The sequence below is a fragment of the Equus caballus genome, chromosome 21, assembly GCF_041296265.1.
Source record: "Equus caballus isolate H_3958 breed thoroughbred chromosome 21, TB-T2T, whole genome shotgun sequence".
Lineage (NCBI taxonomy): Eukaryota > Metazoa > Chordata > Mammalia > Perissodactyla > Equidae > Equus > Equus caballus.
Genome location: NC_091704.1, coordinates 59,138,217 through 59,160,827, shown reverse-complemented (window position 1 = coordinate 59,160,827; position 22,611 = coordinate 59,138,217). Strand labels below are relative to the sequence as shown.

The following is a 22,611-nucleotide window of genomic DNA, read 5'->3' as shown; positions in this document are numbered from 1 at the left end:
AGCGTAATGGCACATACTCCATAACCAGACATTTCCACATCTCACTCAACCCTACAGTGATACACCCAACGTGTGTGTAGAGTTCACTGCGGCATTTTTCTAGCAGTGAAAAATCATAAAGTACCTAAATGTCGCTCAACAGGAAAACTGTTAAATAAATTTTTAGATTCATTCTGAAGAATATAATGCATCGGTTAAAAAAAAAAAAAGTAGAGTCATATGTACTGATATTCTGTCCAGTGAAAGAAACTGAAGAATAAAGCAGGAAGTGGGGAAAACAAATACACAGATGTTTGTATATACACGTAAAGGCATTCTTCAAAGAGTGCTAGGAAGCTGCAGACCAATCTTTTAACAGGGATCACCTGGATTGAGGTAATGGCTTGGCGTGGGGCCTGGGAGGTAAAAAAAGGAGGGATTATCCATCTTTCTCCACTGGTTTCCATATTATCTGAATTATCTAAATTTTAACATACATTTTAACAATATTAAGTTTTCCTGAATTACTTGTGCGGTTAAAAACAGTTTAGTAGATTATTGGATTTACCCCAAATCCCAGAGTGATGTGTAGCGGCTCATGAGCCAACATTCAGTCTCCCTAACTGATTGGGAAGCGTTCTTTCCATTTTCCCAAACTGATTTAAACTTTTCTGGAATCCAGCGAGTTGGATGGATCCTGTAAATCTTGGTTGGCGCTATTTAAACTGAAGCACCTCAAAGTAAGATGCATGTTTCCAGACTGCTCATTCTTACAGCATTTTGAGAATTAAATGAGGCAATCAATGCCTCTTCAGCACTTTGCAAGGTGCCTGGCACATAAGAGCTCAATAAATGGCAGCTATTATTATTTTCAGTAAGCATCTCCAGAAGCTGTCATCCTACTGCAACACAAACTTTGTAATAAATATGCTTATTTTCCAAGCTCGTCAAAGGTTCAGCCATAGTCAGCCTGAGGAAGCGTGGATGTGGGGAGATGCCCAAACGTACTCTTAACCTCCTACTCCAGATGGCTCTCGACCACACTTAAGAAACATTTTCAGTCCAGGAAATGACATGTTGGGATTTGTTTAAAGTAAACGCCTGTCTAATCTACATCACTTTCTACCGCTGTTTGCTATGCAATCAAGTTAGCCTTAATCCATAAATATCAGTGAGTAAATAAAGCAATATATTCTTTGTTTATATTTATATTCTGAATTCTGAATGGATTTACTATATACTTAAAGTTAAAAGATAATAATTGTATAATTTAATCATTGTATAGTTATTTTGCCAGCACTGTTTGGTCTTGTTCTGACATCTAGAATAAATTCCATTATCGGGTTCTGATACTACAGGAGAAATGAGCTCTTAGTTCTAAAGTGCTGGCCAAATTCTGACTCACCATTGATAAGAAACTGTGTTACTTTTCATATCATGCAACTGTCACCCATATGTTAGTACTTTATGTGAAGTAAGGGCCTTGTCTTCATATTATAAACTAAAAGTGCCTTCCACCTGGCCAATATTCTCATAGCTCTTTATGGGAACACTAATCTTACAACAATGTACAGCTGCTAAGAAATGATTAAATGGATATGTTTTAATACAGAACATGCAACGTAGATATGTTATTAACGTGATTAACGTAATTATTCTCAATGAAACTTTATGCTCTTTCATTGAAAACTGTGCCAGTTTTGTACTTAGCCTTTGCTGTAATTTTGCCATAAAAATGAATACGGTAGGCATTTTGCTAAAGGTTTAACTGCTGGAAACATGTTATTGACCATGCAAAACAATTTTAATTTACTGTGTGTTTATGGCATTCCGTACCCTACGGTTTGCTGCTGAGAGAAAAAGGCACATACTAAGTCACATAAATCTTTTTTCTTACCGTATCAAAACCTAAGGAAGAATGTTCTTCTAGCTGTCCAAACTAAAACATACACTAACTACCAAGATCTTCGAATATAAATTAACCATACTAATTTATGCAATTGTTATCACGTTTGGCTTTTTAAATATTCTCTGAAATCTATTTTGGCCTAGAAATACATTTCAATTTTTGATAAGGCAAAAGTACTACATGTACATCTTTATGTAACAGATAGTGTTTTTATGTTATATATTGATTGATTGATTGACTTAAAATCCCCCACACTTTATCCCAATTTGAAATATGTTTAAAGAATGTTAGGGCCACACTCTCCTCTAACAGAACCTTCATATTCCGACAGGCCCAGCCTCGCCTATGATTCCTGAAAAGGTTTTCGCTAACAGAGGGTAACATTCCTCCCGCCTTTTGCCATGCTTTCCTGTACTTCTTGATAAATGAGTTAGTCATCCGAGAAGGCAGGGACAGTGCTGCAAACAAAGTTCTTGGAGCTACTTACGCATTGCTCATTTTCAGTAACCAATAGGTCATATTTTCCGTGCATCACACCAAGAGTAATGGTGGCCTCATTGACATGGAAAGGGTATGCATGTGCTTCCAGACAAATAATCTGCTCGTCTAATACCCACTATTAGTGTTCTTGAAATGCCTTGTACCTCTAAAACAAAATTATATTTCCCATTTAGAAGAACAAAATTCTATTTCTCTCTGCTTTTTCCTTCCTCTATGTCTTTATTATTTCCAGGGTACAGAGCCTTTCCTGGGGATTCACAACCAGCCAGAGAAACTCTTTCTCCACACCCCCTCCTCCCGATGAGGGACCTCAGGAGACAGCCCTGGCTCAATAGCTACTGCTTAATTAAGGATCCTCAGATTGTTAACTAAGAACTTAAACCGCTTGGAAAAATTTTCCCCCTCAAGCAAGATGGCTTGCCATTAGTAAAACAATCAGGAGTAATTAAAAACCCCATTTTCAAATATAATTCATAAGTTTTACATCATGAAAATTGCTTCTCATCTAATTCTCTTTAAAAATGTTGCCGTAAGCAAAATAAAAGGCCCTCTTTGAAAAAACTAAAGCCAAACAAAAGAAGCTGAAATGCAACTGCTGTTTCTCTTTCCAATAACACAACAGTCCCAATATTTGGTCAACATGCTTTTAGATACATGAGTGCAAAGAAGGAGCATTCTTTTTGTCTTGTTTGACAAAAATATCTAAAATACTTGATTGTCAATATACTACAAACATCTTGGCAGAGACCACTAGATATTATAATTATCTTCTATTTAAACTTCTTATATGCAGATATTCAAAGGGCAATCAAAATTTGAAGGCATTCTCTAAAATAACTTTAAACGAATTCAGCATTCTGCTTGAGTTCACATGCTTTACATTCTTAAATTATTTAAGCAGTAGCTATTCAAAAATCTCTGAACAGAGTAAAATTTAATTACTCAAAACTGCAAAGTGGAATAAGGAAAACAGAAAATGTTTGATTTAATTGAAATCCAATCAAATAGAAAAACAGGTACCTTTTCTGAAACAAATTAGACAAACAATAACAGATGTCAAAGCCTTTTAAATAAATGGAACCTGGGCCAAACTTATTTTCGAGCAAGATGAAAAAATATAGAAACCTCTCTAACCTAATCAAAGCCTGTGCACCCTGGGACAAACTTCAAGCCACAACTATAATTAACAGGAAACGCTAGGGGGCGGAGTTGCATAGTGAGCTCTTCCCGACATCGAACTGGGGAAAGAAATCCAATACCAGGGGCTTCTTCAAATAAACCCTCAAGACCTGGCTGCCACTACTGACTTATTTTGAAAGGCTTTAAACTTTTAACAGATGATCTAAACTAGTCCACTATGAAGGCAAATACAGGAAATCCAGACAAGGGCTCCATGGAGAATAATTATCCTAAGAATGTTCTCTCTTCCTGCATGTGTTCATAAATATAACATCTTACTCCCCATGAAATGATCATCACTTTTCTTCTGAAAATAAATTCTTAACAAACTACTTATTCTTATGGCCTTTGAAAGCTAAGAGTTTTAAGTTACAGATGACATTTCCCATCAAATTTGGGAAACTGATTATTCCATTTTGGTTCACTAAGTATCATAAGCTCAAACATAATGTTTCCGTATTATTAAAAGTTTTCTGAAGAGGAGGAAGTAGATTTCATCCTCCAAAACGCCTTTATATTCACATTCTCTGTCAATGGCACAGATTCAAAAAGATGGGCTGCCCAGCATCCAGTTGCACTGATTAATGGAAGCCATTTATTTCACATGGATTTTGGAAGCCCAAATGTCAATTTCTGTAGCTCCAGGAGCAACATAAAAAGTCTTTTCCCCTCTTTAAGTCATTGCATAACTTTCATAGTGGCCAAGTCATGTACAAGCCACTTCAATATCTCCCAATTGTATTACCTAGAAAATTATAGCCTCAAACATTCATTCTCCAAATAGCCAAGTTTCCTAAACAACATTCAATGAGATGACGGAGATTCTCTTCAAAACAATCCATCTCAGAAATTGTATATTTTTCAACAGAAAAATATGTACTTATCCAAAGATAAAATAGGCTCAATATTAGTTTTTTATTTGTTTTACTATCACTATACTTATAAAAATCAATATTAAAATTATAATTAAAAATAGGCTGAATTCCTCATATATGATGGCTTTTATTTACGATCTTAACCCCTTGATAATTCTGTAGATTGAACAGTGAATGTGGCAACATAAATATTTTAAATAACTCACAAGAGCAAATTGAGCATCTGCAATTCTAGAATCTAGAATACATTTTTCACTGTTCTTTCTATCTTAATTCTGTCGAATTGTACTTTTCTTCTTGCTCCTAAAACAAATGTCTTGAATCTTCACCATAATATCCTAGATATACAAATGGATGGAGGAAATTGGGCCACTATCAAGGCTTTTAATATACTAATGCAAATTATAAAACTATAGGCTATAAATATGAAGTTTCCAGTTCATTTACGGAAAAGTAAAACCCAGAATGAAATGTACTTCAGTACGAAAATTAATCATAGTAAACAGTCACTAGTATTTTCTATTTCCAGAAGCCATATATAAAAAAATTTCTGTCAAAGATCACAGATTAGTAGACTTCCCTCATCACTCTATATAAAATTTTAACCATTCCTTCTCAACATTTCATATCTCCCTTCTTTGCCCAATGTTTCTTCCTTAGCACTTACTACTAATTAATCTACCAATTATTTTACTGGGAATTTTTACTTGTATATTGTCAGTCTCCCTCTCTGGAATGTATGGCCCCTGAGGGCAGGGATTTTATTTATTTTCTTTACTCTTGTTCATCCCCAGTCACTAGAATAGTGCCTGGCAACTAGCAAGTAATTAATAAATATTTGTTGGATTATCAAATGGATGAATAAATAAATGAATAAACAACAAATCCAAAATCTGGCAAAACTGTATGCATTACAACCATTGTTCTAATAAGGTTAAGAGTCAGGAATCAATAAAACACCATCACATGCCAAGAACTTTGAAAATGTTACTTGATTTAACCATCCCAACAACATTAAGGAATTAATACATACGGTATTATTGTTGGTCACAGAGTTTAGGAAGTGGCTGAGCTAAAATTTGGACCCTGGTCTGCATATTGCTAAGTCCCTGCTTTTTCCATTATATCACATCGATCCTGATATAATTTCAACCCCTCCAGAAGATGCATAACAAATTTTTTAAAGGATGGGTTTAAGTTACAAGGGCTGATTGTGTCAACATACTCATACTCAGAAGGCTCTGGAGACTTGGAAGAAGCAGCTGACTATGAGCAGCAATAAGAATCTCCTATTTACTAGAAAAGCACAGGGTCCCACAACTCCTCAATTACTCACATCAAGTCTCAGGTGATGCAGGGAGGAGAGGATAGAGAAAAATCACTTAGTTTCTTCACAAGTTATGGGAGAAAACAATTGCATAACCACACAGGATAACAGAATATTCAATTAGGGCTTTGAAACACATAATCTCATACAGCACATAATCACCATGATGCAGAATCATAGATTCTCCTAAATTGATAACTTCACAAAGAAAACAAGTTCAATAACATTTGTTGATTTTCATAAGGCTCTATTCCAGGAATAACCATGTACAGATCCAAATGCCCTTACCCAAAGATCCAACCATATGCTGTCTGCAAGAAATGCACCGTAGATTCAAAGACCAAATAAGTTGAAAGTAAAAGGATAAAAAAAGATATATATACCAACCAAGAGAGCTGGTGTGGCTATACCAATTTCACATAAAATAGACTTTAAGATAAAAATTGTTACTAGAGACAAAGAACATTTTATCATGATAAAATGATCCATCCACCAAGAAAATATAACACTTATAATTGTATATGCACCTAACAACAAAGCCCCAAAATACGAAAAGCAAAAACTAACAGAACTGAAGAGAGAAATAGACAATTCAACAATAATAGTTGGAGACTTCAATACCCCACTTACACTAGACAGAAAATCAATAAGGAAATAAAAGACTTGAACAACACTATAAACCAACTATACCAAACAGACATTTATAGAACACACCACTCAACAACAGGAGAATACACATTCTCCTCAGGAGTACATGGAACGTTCTCCAGGATAGACCGTGTGTTACGCCAAAATCCCTTACCCAAAACACTTTGGGTCCTTTGTTTCGGAATTCCAAATTAATAAAAAAAAATAGGATATGATGCATTTTCAATATATTATGGAACATCCCACACCCTCAGCAGGGTCTAAGTCAATATCCTGTAAGTAATCAATATTTCTATGGCAAAATATATGAATATTGACACTAACTGAGATAGATAAAACTGAATAGCTTCAAGTCAGTTGAGGAGATATTCTGTCATCAAATAAATTACAGAAACGAAAACAAAATAACTGTTGCTTCTACTTTCAAACTATTTTTCAAATAGATACACTTTTCTTCTTCTGTGCTGCCATCATCCTAGCATGAGCTACTCTTATGTCTTTCCCATCTATCAAGAGAGCATTCTAACAGTATTCCTGCTCTCAGCTCAGCCTCTCTCCAATCTAGTCTTCACAAACAACCACAGGCATCTATTATTATTATTATTATTATTCCTCTGCCTGAGACTCTCCAATGACTTCCCATTGCTCTTAGAATGCTCTTAGAATGTTAGACTGTCGAATTTCTCATGATGGCCTATGTGGAAAGGCACACCTCTACTTCCCCAACAACATCGCCAACTCCTCCTCAGTCACAGTCTTCTTTTTATTCCCTCCAATGCACCAAGCTCTCTCCTACTTAGTCTTTGGTTTATCTGCTCCCCCTTCCAGAATGCTCTTCGAAGTGTTTTTCAAAAGTGGGATCATCATCAACCTTTAGGTCTAAACTTAAACGTCACCTCCTCAGAAAGACTTTCCTTAACCCTTCTATCTAGATATGCTTGGACTTCCTCATATTCTTTTTTTTTTTAAATAAACTGAATTTTGGAGTAGTTTTAGATTTCATAAAAGTTGCAAAGATAGTACAACGAGTTTCCATATGCCCTGCACACAGTTTTCCCTATTGTTAACATCTTACATTACTGTGGTACACTTGGCACAACTAACAAACCAACACTGGCACATTACTATTGACTAAGTACCACCCTTTACTAGGATTTCACTAGTTCTTCCCTAATGTCCTTTTTGTGTTCCAGAATCCCATCCAGGACACCAAATTACATTTAGTTCTCACCTCTCCTAGCTTCCTCTGGTCTATGACAGTTTCTCAGACTTCCCTTGTTTTTTCTTCACAGTGTTGAGGAGTACTGGTCAGGTATTTTGTAGACTGTCTCCCAACTTGGTTTGGTCTGATGCTTCTCTCATGGTTAGAATAGCGTTATGGGGTTTTAGGAGGAAGACCACAAAGGTAAAGTAGTCTCATCACATCACACCAAGGGCATATGTTATCAACATGACTTATCACAGATAATGTCGATGATCACCTGGCTAAAGTAGTGTTTTCCAGGCTTCTCTACCGTAAGGTTCTCCCCCCACCCCCTTTCCACCCTGTACCCAACCCATTCTTTGGAAACGAGTCACTAAGCTTAGCTCACATGCAAGGGGTAAGGAGAGTTGAGCTCCACCTCCCGGAGGGGGCAATATATAAATAAATTACTTGGAATTCTTCTGTAAGAGAGATTCATCTCTTCTGCCCTATTTACTTATTCATTCAATCATTTATTTATATCAGTATGCACTGATGGATGTTTATACCATAGTTTGAATTATAATCCAATGCTATATGATTTATTTCATGGCTCAAAATGTTCCAGATTTAGCCACTGGGGACTCTTCCAAGTGGGCTCTTATGTCCCTTTGCTGTACTCCATCTTTTTGTTTTCTGAGCAGTTTTTTATTTTCTAGTACAAGATACTCAAGTCTCATCTTGTATAAGAATAGCATCCTATATGAAACTGGTTCCTTTTGTTGGAGACAAAAGATCCGATGCTAGGTGAGCTTATTATTGCTGTGTGTCACTGCTATTAGGTCCTCTCAACAGACAGAGCTAGGACATGGAAGTGTATACACTAACATGTGCATAAGGACACATCTATAAATACTTCCATATGCAAGCATTTGTAAACATGAGTATATACTAATGTTTCCAACTTTAATCCAGTACCACATGGCTCATTCTAGTATACCCTTTTTTAATTAGCCAGTTTATTTTCATTAGAGTTATTAACATAATCTATAATTACCTAGTTTTTAAAATTTATTTACTTATTCATTGTCTGTCCCTCACTATCAAGAACTTAAATTTAAAAGCAGACATCTTGCCTGTTTTAACCAACTCTGTAGTTCTAGGGCCTAGAACAGTGCCTGCTACATAGCAGTGGTTAATCTGTTGAATGAGTGAAAAAATAATCAATAGAAAATTACTGATTATATAATTCATAGTAGAAAATAACAAAGATGAATTATTCTAAGGCAATCCCTTGACATGAGTAAAATCATCTTCTACACCAAAAATAAACACATATTTGTCCATTGTTATGACATATTATATTAATAATCTCCATGCATTCATCATCACTTGGCATTGAAATTGTCCCCACAGGCCACTCAAGGAATGGTTGCCGTTTTTCCACTAAAGTTTACTCTAGTCGAGCTTAATCACGTCCAAAATGAAAGTAGCATACTTCTATCTCAAATTTCCTTTTCTGTAACAAATATTATCTTCAGTCTCAGTAGGGTGCAGGTCAGAGAGAAGAGGCAGAAGGATGTGGGGAGACTCATCACCAAGTTACTCAAAACTGTTTCAATATCTAAGAGTCTTTCCCTCCATAGTCTAAGAAGCATTTGTCATCCAAAGCTACACAACAAATTTTGGCAGAATTAGTTGTAATCTTGTTGGCTTAGCATTTTCTCACTCCTTTCTGCTTCTCAAATTGCTGAAAGTCTTGTCTAGATCTGAAAATGACTCTAATAGAAGCTATGGCAGTATGACTGAAAGGCAAAGGAAGACACCATGAAAGGCAAAGGGGACTTGAAAGGTGGTCTTGCATTCAAGATTTTCTTACAACTTCTAGGTTTGAGCTTGGGCACACGTGGTCCTAAAGAATACAATGTGGTCAAGGATCATCAACCCTATTCATTGTGTCTTTCTCTTCTAAAGACTGGAAGTTGCCCTGGAAACCTCCCATCTACCTGCCCCTACTAAAAAAATACAAGGAAGATGTTGTCAAAAAAAGGATGACATAGAAGGAAGATAAACATTTATTGAATGTTAAATATATGCCTGGCAAATCCTGTACTCTTTTCTACTCTACTATAAATGTTTTTTATATTCTTTTTTTTTCTTTAAATTGAGAGTTCACAGGGCCTGGTCCCATGGCCAAATGGTTAAGTTTGTGTGCTCCACTTCAGCAACCCAGGGTTCATTCGTTTGGATCCTGGGTTCAGAGGAACACACTGCTCGTCAGGCCACACTGTGGTGGCATCCCACATAGAAGAACTAGAGTGACTTACAACTAGATATACAACTATGTACTGGGGCTTTGGGGGAAAAAATAAAGAGGAAGATTGGCAACAGATGTTAGTTCAGGGGCAATCTCCCTCACCAAAAAAGCAAACAAAAAAAAAAGAAAAGAGTGGCCAGTTAGATAAATATTTATGTAAAACATCTCCAAATGTAACAACAGAAAAGAAATTAATACTGGGGAGGCAGTGGGGGAGAGAAACGAGCGAAAGTACTTCCTATGGTTTCTGGAATACTCTTTCACAAGAAGCTAAGTAAAATTCCCTGATACTTGTGAGAGATGTTATCTATCTTAAAATCTTTCTTTTAACAGTTTGAACAAACCAAGGTGAGCCTGGGTCAATTTCCTGAAATAGTTCCTTGTTTAGGTGAACTATTTTGTCACACGGAGTCATGACACAAACGAGTGTCACGGCACAACTGCAGTCCATATATAACAAAGGAGTGCCTAGAGGGTTCCCAAAATAAGAGCTGGATGCTTACGGGGAGGGCTCCTGTGCCCAAATTAAGCTTTGACCACTTGCGCATAACTAGCATACCAAAATGACTAACAAAACTAACAGGCACATCAAGCAATGGAGCTCTGTTACTGTGATAAGGACACATTGCCCAGGTGTCATCAGTCAAAATGAACTAGCTCCAAGAGAGAGAAAGCAGAGAGACAGCAAATTTTTAGAGGGTAGTTTCAGAGCATACCACACCTAAAGGAAGGACGGAATAAGAAAGGTCTCCTCAAGAAGTTCTCTTATTGGCTTCACCCTACCTAGAAATGCTTCCAGGTTTTTGTCACGTCTTCCCATGTGACTGCTTCCGGTCCCCCTCTACTTCTATGGGACTTCATTTGGCTAAATCACGTAGAACAGCTGTTGAATTATGAGTTACACTCACAGGGAAGATGCTGTCAAATATCCAAGGATACAGAAAGCACAAGCCACAAGGTAGGCTTGGCCGAGTCCTCAGTATCTACCATCCACTTACTTGTAATTCTAGGTGATTATCTCCTTAGTCCACTCCCTGCAACACTGAAGGGTTGGAAGCACTCTCGCTTTGCCCTCAGAGTCATCCCATTCTACTCTTAGAAGGCCCCAAAATAGAAGGAAGCTGAGTCTCCTTTGTTCCAATCCCTTTAGTAAACATCAGTCACATCCGAGCAAAGCCACACGCCAAGGCCAACCAGGAAATGAACAAGGAGGAAACAGTCTGTTCTCTTGCCACATCTCCCTATGTTGGAGTACTGTATTCACCAGCAGAAAAATCATTTTTGAAGCTATGTTAAAACTGTATAAACTGGTCATCAAAAAAAAAAAAGTCACCTTGTTTTCAGCCAGGTGGCAGATTTCACACCAAAAATATTATACCCAGTAGACATTCTTAGCAGCCCATCTATACCCACAATCATAAAGGAAAATTTCCAACAAATTCTCTGAACAAACGCTAGATGAAATCCTTCAACCAGCGACAACTCAAGCAAGCAAGTGTGTCACACATCGGTAATTTCACATTGACTGAGTCTTTTTTCATGACATTTTATTTTTTGAAAAGAGCAGATAATGTCTCAGTGAACCTTTTTATTTTAATTCTAGCTATTTAAAAATAGATCCCACTCTTAAAACTTTTTCCTGTGGTTTGAGGAACTGAACATATTTGCCCAGGCAGATTCAGAAGAGGATTATTAGAAGATCAACTTAAAAACAACTTGAAAGTTAACCATCAGGAGATGGGTAATGTGTAAGCAATGAAGGCAGTTTGATTTTTTTAAGACATTCTCACTGCAGAAATGTGAACATGATCCCCATATTTCCGTCCACCTTACTAAAACACTCGCTTATGCATTCATTCATTCATTCATTTATACCACAAATATTCACTGAATATCCACAAAGTGACCAAGAAAGTGAATCTCAAGCTATATTGAGCTGTGTTACTTAATTTGTTCTAAAACCTGTCTCGTTCACTGTTATGCTTGCCCTCTTAGAAGGCAAGTTTGGAAACCCCAAGCAAACTAAAACAATATCATTTTAAGACTTTCAAAAGGGGATCTTCTAAGCACCCCTGCAGGCTCGCGGAGAGCCTGAGAGGACCTATTTTAGGGCCAGACCTGTGAGTATTCTCTAAAATGCATTCCAGAACTCAGTGAGGTGAGAGGATGGCTTGTTCTACGGACACTGAAGGCTTCTTCTGAGATATCCTTCCTTCTACTCCTGACTCAGCTAAAGCTACTCCTGGAAATTTAGGATTTGAGTCTGATACAACCAAGAAACTGTTTGGAAGAAACGATGGTTTTAATATTTAATATTAAGAAATTAATAGCATTTCATAATGGAGCTACAGTGCCACCATTTTCTAAATGATATGTTTATCATAACTACAAAACTACAAAGAAACACATAAAAATTTTAAAACACTTCACCCATTTAATTCTCTAAGAGGTCAGAAAACACCTAAGTCCATATCAGTACTCCATTTATTTAAATTAGGGGTTGGCAAACTACCGCCAAATCCAAGTGGACCAAAACCAGCACACCACCTGTTTTAGCAGAGCCCACGAGTTTTTAAATTTCAAATAGTTGGGGAGAGAAAAATCAAAAGAAGGATACTACTTCCTGACACATTAAGGTTATGGGAAATTCAAATTTCAGGGTTTACAAGCGAAGTTTTCCTGGAACACAGGCATGCTCATTCATCTATAAAGTCTGTGTCAGATTTCCCACTAGGACAGTAGTTATAATGGCCTTCAAGCCTAAAATATTTACTATCTGGCTCTGTACAGAACATATTTGCTGACCTCTGGTTTAAATAATAAGATAAATGTCATCAAGTGAAGACATTTTGGAGCCCGCTAGGTTCCTCTACCCAAACACTGCCAAATCTTCCTGCCACCCAACCTTGGTTGGACCAGTAAGTCTGCCCAGCTCCACCCCAGAGAAGGTTCTCTCTTCTACGGGCAGCTGGGTGGAGGGGCCAAGACAGCAAAGAAGACAAGGTTGTCAGAAGGGAAATATTTAAAAAGAGCTAGAAAATGTAGAAAAGCAAATGTGTGTAGAGAAGAAATTTCTGGAGAATATCATCCATTGGGACCACATCATCCCCAATCCTCTCTATATAAAGGTTCAAAGCAAATGCCAGGACACAATGCCCTAAATGGCCTCCATCTCTTTGTACTACCTTCTCAGAAGCATGTGGCTTTGAGATAAATTGTAAAATCACTGTACACACAGCCTATATAGTGAATGAGTTGGCTATAGCAGTAGACAAAGTATAATTTACATATTTTATTCAGTAGAGAATCATTAATCAGTTCTAGTGAGTAAAATGAAGATTCATGTGTCTTGAGAAGTAGTAAGCAAATGAAACAAAAATAATTTCCAAAGCGAGAAAATTGCCTCGTGATGTGTTGTTTGATATTTTTAATTACCTATAAAATATGCCAGAATATGCATTAAAATATTACATTTTAACATTGTTTCCCAGTTGTTCAGGCATGGTAATGAAGAGTTTCCCCTCCGCTTGTCATTTGCTGTTAAACTTACAGAGAATGTTAGTGAGAGCAACAGAGAAAAAAGAAAAGAAAAGTGGTGGCTCACCAGGTCAACGAGGTTGTAGAAATTTTTAATCCATAAAATGCCTTGAAGTAGTATTTCAAATGACAGCATGCAACACCAATAAAGCCATTGCTCTGATGGGTTCTTAAAACATTTTCAAAATCACGGTCAATTTTCAATGATAATTTGTCAGCTTCTCCTAGTGTATCAGCTACATCATGAGAGCAACTTAATCACTTCTGAAGGTGGAAATACCCCTTTCACGACAGAGCCCCATTCAGGAAAATAATGACCACAGGGGCCTCAAGAAGTTAATTAAAGTTCTATTAACACTTTACAAATAGGTCCAGAAGCTGTATCTTAAAACGACAGCCAAGATGAGTGTATATGGTGCCAACTTCCTCTCTAATTCACAGCTTTCATGATGAATCCCAGGGTTTTAAGAATATGGATAAAAATGAAAAATACTCTCAAACTATTCTCCCTAGGAGACTTCCCAGTCATTCTTACTGCTATGAGAAAACCTGTTGCTGACAGCACACTGTAAGTGTTCAAAGGAAAAGCAGTAAGTGGAAGTCTAATAAAAATGATAGAGGCTAGTAAAAATGGCCAGGGGCCTAAAACCTGTGAAGGAATATGGCCCATGTGCAAGTCTCAATTCCTTCCCGCGCAAGTCCTGCCCTGGTCCTTTCCTCTTGTGCTCTGAGTAATGGAGGAGGAGGAAGGAAACGGGATGGACACCACTATTCGCTGCGCCTGATGCTCAGCCACTGGCCTGTGCCCCTTCGTGATTGCCCCCCAGGGATCTGGGGCTTCTCGGACCTCCTGCCTACCCACACACACCCCACCCAACAGGGGGCTTTCCAGAGGATAAACAAACAATGGCTGCCCAATGACACACAATAGCACTGCACTGTGCTTGGCCACATGTAAAAACATCTCATAACTGGGATTATGAGCAAACGCCAATAGAGACCCACGGGCAGGGACATCCGGAGGGTAAATAAGTTCCCATGTACTGAGATCATTATATCTCATTAGACCTGATTTTTAAAACGCTGATTTGTTCATTATTTATGACAACAAATTTGATCAGAAACTGAGATGGACTCTCCCAGAATAAGCAGGGAGTTAAAATGCAGGAACGAAGAACGATATGGAAAGAGGAGTCATTAACTTCACTTTGGTGACAAGAGATTGACAGAAACAACAGGGGCCTTTGAGCACTATTGCTGTAAGCAAGTCAAGGTCTCATCTATTACTTGATTGAATAAGTAAAAATAATCAGATCCAACACTGAAATGTCACCTACTATGTGCTGGGCACTATTCTAAGCTATGCTATATTTATAGAACACATATATAAGCTATACTATGTTTATATAGTATATACATAAGCTATACTATATTTATGTATATGTAAATACATAAATATATTTATGTATTCAATCCTCAAAATAATGTATAAAATAGGTGCCATTATTATCTTTTAAAGATGGGTTAACTGAGGCACAAAGAGTTAAGTAACTTGTCCAAGGTAACATAGCTATTACCTTCCATTTACACTGTATTTTTCTATGTTTGGGCGGTACAGTCCATCTTTAATAACAAGTTTTAAGTTTCCTGTAAAATACTTTATCTAGTAAATGTTATCTCTCCAAACATCTATATTTCTTGACAAAATATTGAAAGCATTCATAAACTTGAATATAGCTTAATTAGTTTATAACGTCACCAACATCTCAAAATAAATTTGATCTTATGTGCTCTTAGATTCCACTAATTTTATACCATACTATGAGATTCAAAACAGAATTAGCTTTTACTCTTAAAATATCACTAATGCATCATCTTGAATATGTTAATCAATAAAATGAATTCTGCAAGTAGGTAGGAAGGTAAACGCATGTTAATTACTTCAAATGTCTTAATTAACTCCTACTGCTAATGATACAACAATTAAGGTTTTAATATGTTGTAGAGGATACATCAGTTTTCTATTGGGTCATGCTGCTGAGCATCACTGAAATCCAATGAAATGTGGAGCTTTAGACCCAAATTCTCAAAGAATTCTAATCTCAATGAGAAAAACAAGTAAAACTCAGGTTTTAGACTCATTGCATCATGTTTCTCTCACACACACCAGATTCCTGCTTAGCTGCTCCCTTCTCCACTCTGTCCCCATGTCCCTTTGAACATCAGGAGGTACAATCTGGTAATAATCACTTACGAAAGTGCTGGAGCGTATGCACCAAGCACCACTGATGGAATCAACCTCACATACATTTTTTTAACCGTGTTTCTGAGCCCTGGGATGGAAGTTACGGTGGTGTCTGCTAACCAAGAACCAAATGCAGAGACCAGGGTAGGGAGATAGAGCCATTTTAGAAGATATCTCCTGCAGTAAAGATGACCACTCTCTTTAAAAGAAAGGAAGACTCCAGATGTGGAGTCTATTTTTCCTTCTCTTGAATCTGGGTTGCTCCTGTGACTTGTTTTAATCAAGAGAATGTAGCAGATACGAAACTGTGTGACTTCCAAGATTGGGCCTTAAAAGATCTGTCACTTCAGCTTTCATGCTCTTGGAACCCAACCATCATATTGTGAGATGTCCAAGTTGTGTGGAAAGAGAACTGAGGCACCAGGTGACAGCCCAAAGTGAGCTTCCAGACAACAGCCAGCACCAAGATCAAGTCGAATGAATGAGTCATCTTGGATATTCCAATCCAGTCAAATCTCTGGATGATCACAGTTCCAGACTGCCACCACATGTGGAGAAGACCCTCCCAGTTGACCTCAATCAACTGAGACTCTTAAGAGATAATAAATGATAGTTGTTGTTTAAACCACTAAGTATTTGAGGTGGTTTGTCATGCAGTGATGGACAGTCAAAGCCTTTCTAGACCATCTAAGGGACCTGGGCAGAAACCAGTTCTTGCTTGACTCAGCATTACACAGTACAAGTCATGATAGACCCAGAAACTTGGGGTGACTATCATGGAGTTAAGAAGAACAGTTTCTGGGCCGGCCCTGTTGCCAAGTGGTTAAGTTCGCATGCTCCACTTAGGTGGCCCAGGGTTTCACGGGTTCAGATCCTGGGCGCGGACCTAGCACCACTCATGAAGCCATGTTGAGGCAGCATCCCACATAGCAGAGCCAGAAGGAGCTACAACTAGAATATACAACTATGTACTGGGGGTCTTTTGGGAGAAGAAGAAAAAAAAAAACAGAAGATTGGCAACACAGATGTTGACTCAGGTGCCAATCCTTAAAAAAACTTTTAAAAAAAGAACACTTTCCAATATGGGGCACAGGGGCTAAGACCATGGACCTCGGAGCCAGACCAACTAACTCTGAATCCTGCCTTTGCTTTTTACTAGATATGTGCCTAATACAAGTTACTTAACTTTTCTGTGCCTCAGTTTCCCTTTGTGTAAAACAGAGATAATAATATTCTCTACCTCATAAGTTTGTTATGAAAACTAAATATCAGTATCAGTATACGTAAAGCACTTAGAACAGTGCCTGGCACAGAGTAAGTGTTCAGTAAATGTTCTCTTAATATCATTATTTATTCTCTATTCTGTTCTATATCCAAGGAACCCCCCCATTCATGGCTATGGGAAGGCTCTATACTTAGGACAGAGGGATATGGAAAGTGAAGGGGAGGGCCATAACAGGCTTCCAATTTGATCCTGTACCATGAGGAAATGGATCTCTACCACACCATAGGGCGTGAATGTGATAGATGCTAAATCTACTTGGCCTCACATCAGCAAGGGAGAAAACCAAAACTCAGAGTTAATGCTCAGTTTGAGGGTCATCCATAACAGAAACGTCAGACAATCAGTCAAACTTTATCTGAGAATAAACTACCCCCAAGTATAAGAATCCACACTTTGGGAACCCTATATCTGATTTCTGTTCATTAAGAGTACTGAGTTTTACATGTATATAACATAGTCCTAAAAGTTCTTTTCTTGGGCTATCATCATCACACTCATATCAACTTTGTTTCTAAATACTATTTTCTAATTCACTGCTACAAACAGATCTGATTATAGATCATGATAATATTTGCATGATGTTGTCATAAAATTATTCCTAAATGTATCAGTAATACTCAGTAAATTTGGGGGTTTTGGTTGTTTTTTGTTTTGTTTTGATTTTTTTGGTCATATCATATATACATTTTGGGGAATTGCTTTAGTTAAAATAATTATTGAATTTTTTTAATGAAGCAAAACACAGTGGTAATCAATTCATTATGCTATAGGAACAGAATTAGTAAAGTGTATTTTTTGCCCCAGCCCTTTGTCTCTTCTTTATTTTAAAATTATATCAAGGACCTACTTCTATTTACTTCAGAAGTAATCATCCCAAATAAATTGATATGTAATAGCCATAAGGTAAATTTTTTTAAATATTTGGCACTTTATTTGAGCTCTTGAACATTCGATCATAGCACTTCTCATAGGACTTTTGACTGAAGCCCCAAAGCTCTCCATTTCTCATATCCACATATTTCTATTCATAAAATTATTGTAGATTCAATTATACTACTCATATCCTGGTCTTTAGACATGGTGCCATTTGTTTTTTAAGACAACTATAATGGATTCATAAACTGATACACAAGTAGCTCAATCAGTTAGAGGTTCTGGGAAAATGTGTCAGGTGTCTGCCTATCACTCATCTACATTAGTTCTTCTTCTTTCCAAATTATTTATAAGCCTTAGGTCAGCTTGAGAAAATTCCTATTTTCATCTCATCCTTGCTAATCATGCCTTAAATGGCGAGTATCAGAGATGCAAATTAATTGTAAACTATATGAAGGAGGCGGAAATTAAAAACTATGAAATTTGAATTATTAATGCAGTAGTAATTTACCTTCCAGGTTCCTTCTGCAAACACTAACAATTTCACCTATTTTATATGGCTCAATGCAAACTAAATTTGGTAATTTAAATAGAAACAGGGAATACCAGATTTTATTACTTTTTTCCTCTCCGACCTTTCCAATTCCCTCTTCCTTTTCTTTCCATTACCTCTTCTGTCTCTGTGTTTTGAACCCTACTCTCTGATACCTGCTTAACTTCAGCCCCATGTCACCACCAGGTTTCATCAATTACACACTATTCTGCCTTAGATGTCATTCTTAATAGTTTGTATTTTACACTACACCAGTCTATTTAAAGAACTGAATCAATTCCACCATGAAAAAAAAACCAAAGCCAATTTTTCCAGGGGAATTTGTAGGGTAGGATTGCATCATTATGTGACTATACACAAAAAGTTTAAGAATATATGCAGTTTCAGTAGTATTATTGAGAGTAACTGCTGGGAATACTTCTGCATCCACTATGTAGTTGAACACAGCAAAGAATGAAACTAGCTAAAATTCAACTGTGAAAAAATCTCATATGAAAAAGAAAGCCTGGTTAAATGAAAAGTGTGTTCAGATTAGAACTAATAGATTCAACTAAAGTTTCCAGACTAGTAAAATTTTGCTTTATGTGCACCTGTTTCCCATAAATGGAGCCCATCCAGGGCTTCAATGCTTAAATTAAGAAAATATTACTAAAATAAACTGTGTAACATTTCTAATTCATAATATTGATTTAATTGGAGTATAAACCATTTACCAACTTGCCCTTTTAGAAACAAAGAAGGGCATAATCTCATTAATAAACAACAAATTAATAAAAGAAACCATTTGAATAAAATGTCTTGAGTTTCTCAGATAAAAATGCCACAGATTTCTCAAAGCACATCTCTACAAATTCTAAATCTTGGTTTTACTGTGATTTGCATAAAATGTTTTTAAGTAGTATATGTAAATATCCTTAGTAATAACTTAACTCAAGTGCACTCATGTTTAGCAAAATGATTTCAGGGGAAAAAAATGTCACACATATGTACCTGGCAAGGTTGTTTCATTTTAATGGCTATGACATGGTATCTGTAACAGCAGAGTTCGCAGGTCCAGGAACCCCTCTCACTGATCCACTTTAGCAGGCAGAGCTGATGTGTATAACGAACAGACCCGTCACATCGGCAGGGGTTTAACAGTTCCCCCTGAAAGGAAAACGGCTCAGAATGAATAGTTATGCTCGTGCCTCTATTTTAAAAATCTAACACCCGCTTTCTTTTCTTTCACAGCCATTTACCCAGAAGGATACAAGCATCAAATTCTATCCTAGAAAATGAAATTAAATTTTTATACTTCTGATGGGAATGAAACTAAAGTCTTAAAACTATTTCAAAGATATTGCTTAGAGTTATGACATAAATGTTCTACCAACATACAAAACGTCTGCAAGATATAGCTCCCAATACCCTTGGGGAAAAGCTGTACTATTAAATCTCTTTAATAACTTTTAAGTGGATGGTCAGATGCATTTCCTCTGCAGTTATTCTTAATCATTGCTGAAGACGAAATGCATGGCATCCCAGAAAGTAGCTTGCAATAGCATTATGCTTTTATTTTTTTCTAAATGTAGCATCATAAATATTGACTTAGGGCACTATATTCCTGAAAGCCTGCATATTCTTACGCAATTTCCTTACTTTTAAAAATATTAAGCCTAATGTTTTCTCAGACCACACATTTTGTAAGACAGATCTATTATCCTGTTGTCTCCATGATCATTACTCTCATAGAAGTTTGCATTCACCTCTAATGTAGTTTATAACTTTAAAATTGTGTTTCTAACTAAATATAAAGTACACTGTCGGCTGAACAGCCTTTCTTTCACAAGGTGAAAGTACATTCCTATTTCTCTTGTAAAAAACTGTAACACTTTTCACATCAATGAGATGAAGTCACCGAAATTTGCAATAAGGAAAGATCCGGCCCTTTTTGGTTTTGACATGACTCACCCCCAGTTTCTAGGACTGTGTCAGGATACATTTGTAGAAAAAGGAACATAGCTTTGTTCCTACGTATAAACCAAAATCCATTTAGGAATTCACAAAAGAGATATTTATGGCATTATCATTAAAGCACCTGAGGAATGTGTAACCGCAGGACCAGCTAGGAAAAAAGAGTGCAGAGCAAATTAAACCCTGTATTCACCACCGGGACATTTTTATCTGCCTTCACAGAAGGGGAAAGCGAACACACATTGGCCGCCGCTCAGCTGGCTGGACCGGACGTGCCCGGCAGGAGAGGAACCAGGAGGCGAGCGCTGTCCGTGGTGCTGAAAGGTCGGTCGTCGCAGACAAGACGGCCCAGTCCCGACCCGAGCCCACCCCAGCTGCCCCGGGGTCCCGCCGGGCCTCACCTGCTCGGCGCCCTGAAAGCAGATCTTGCAGATGGGCTGGTGGTGCTGGTGCTGGTGCCCGGCGCGCTGGTCGCCGCCGCCGCTGCTGCTGCTGCGGCTGCTACACACTGAGCGCGTCTCGGGCTGGTCGCCGGCGCCCCGCTGCTCGCCCTCCCCGCCCGCGCCGGCCTCGGACTCCCCGGGGCCGCCTTTCCCCGCCGCCGCCTCAGGGACCGCCGCCTCGGGAAGGTGCCTCGGACCTTCCCCGGAGTCGCCGGCCGCCGACACCTCCTGGCCGCCGGACGGCAGGGGCGGCGGCGGCGGCGGCAGCTCGTCCGCGCCCCTGCGCCGCGGGACCACCTCCGTCGGCGGCTCCTCGAGCCCCGCGGCGCGCTCAGGGGATGCGGGCGGCGCGGGCAGCGGCGGCAGGTAGCGCGGAGGCGCGGGGACCGAGGCCGGCTCTCCCGGCGGCGGCGGCGGCGGCGGGGGAGGCGACGGGGGCGGCTCGGCGTCCCTGCTCTCCGCCCCGCGGCGCCGGCTGCCGCTGTGGCCGCCCTCAAAGCTCATGGTGGTGCCGCCGCCGCCCTCCTGCCAGCCCGGCTGGCGGGCCGGGCTCGGGCTGCAGCCGAAGGGAGAACGGAGGGGGAGGGAGGGGAGAGGGAGGGATGGAAGGAGGGAGGAGGGAGGGGAGGGGGGGACCTGGGTGCCTGGGGCTGGGGGGCGGGACGGGGAGGGGACGCGGAGGGCCCGGCGGCGGCGGCAGAAGCGGCTGCTCCGCGGAGCCGCCGGCTCGGCTCTGATGGAGGCGGCGCGGAATTCGGCTGCGCGTGAGAGCCGCGCCGCGGGGCGCGGGGGGCGGGGGAGGAGCGGCGCAGCGGAGGGGTAGGCGGGTGGCTGGGGTCTACGGGGGAACCGGCGCGGGGCGGAGGGGGAGGGGCGGAGGGGGCGTTCTGGGGGAGGGGGGATGTGGAGGGGGCAGGTGCGAGCCCCGGGCGAGGTGCGGAGACCACGGGCGGGAATTCGGGGGTGGAGGGGGGAGAGCCCTCAGCCGCCTCCACCGACTCCGACCCCGCCCCGGGGCCGCTCACGTCTGTTCCGGGGCGGATTACCCCTCTCCAAACGGCGCGCACTGCGGCTCTCGTGAGCGAGGGGGGAGGGGTCGAAGGCCGCGGGTCCAGAAACCGTTGCTGGGTGGGCAAGTGCGATTCGGCGGCGCCAGGCTGGGTGGGACCGGGATGGTCGTCCTGGAGACCCGCGTGGGAGTAAGGGCGTGGGGGCTGGTGCCCTGGGCGCGCCTGAGTCCACTGAACAGGGGCGCGGGAAAGGGCGCACGGGCCCCGAGGACTGTAACTGCCGCTGCCTGGCGATCGCTCCCAGCCCCCAGAGCCCGCTCCCTCAAGGGCACACTCTGGTGATCCACCAGAGCCCTAAAAACAGAAGTCTCTGGAACCTATGTCCTCCCTCTGTCTTCCTCACCCCCGTTCCTCCTGCAGTGAGTATCCTGGTTTATTTGTAAATATCTTGGGTCGTCTCCTGGAGTAATTCTTCCTAGTGAACGCTGGTGCCAACGTTCTGTGGCGAGTGGTCACTTTCATCCTTCCCTTACAAAAGACTCAAATGACACCCCTCTTTCTCCCGGAGAAGTAGCCGAAACCTGGAGTCTCGGTTTTCCGCACCCTGAAGGCGGTTTCTCTATCACTTTACTCCGCAAAACCTCTCTGGGACTCCTCTTCCGGCAGGACAACAGTCTCCTCAGTCCTTTTCTGAAAATAAACCACCTTACCTGCAGGGAACTAGACGGAAAACCGTGCACATGCAGTAGTTTCCCAATTTCTACGGTGTAATCTAATAAAGCATTGGATTTTTA

The 22,611-nt window shown here is 39.9% G+C and overlaps 1 protein-coding gene across 1 annotated transcript in view; it reads right to left on the bottom strand.

The window, feature by feature from the left end:
* The window catches only part of MARCHF11 (membrane associated ring-CH-type finger 11), a 108,773-nt gene extending 87,194 nt beyond the window's left edge, over positions 1-21,579 (bottom strand). The window contains exons 1-2 of the mRNA XM_023625824.2: positions 20,766-21,579; positions 19,402-19,557 (exon numbers count right to left, since the gene is read on the bottom strand). Coding sequence (XP_023481592.1) covers positions 19,402-19,557; positions 20,766-21,311 — 702 coding nt within the window. The 5' untranslated portion in view covers positions 21,312-21,579. The remainder of the gene's footprint in view (positions 1-19,401; positions 19,558-20,765) is intronic.
* Between the last annotated feature and the right edge of the window lie 1,032 nt (positions 21,580-22,611).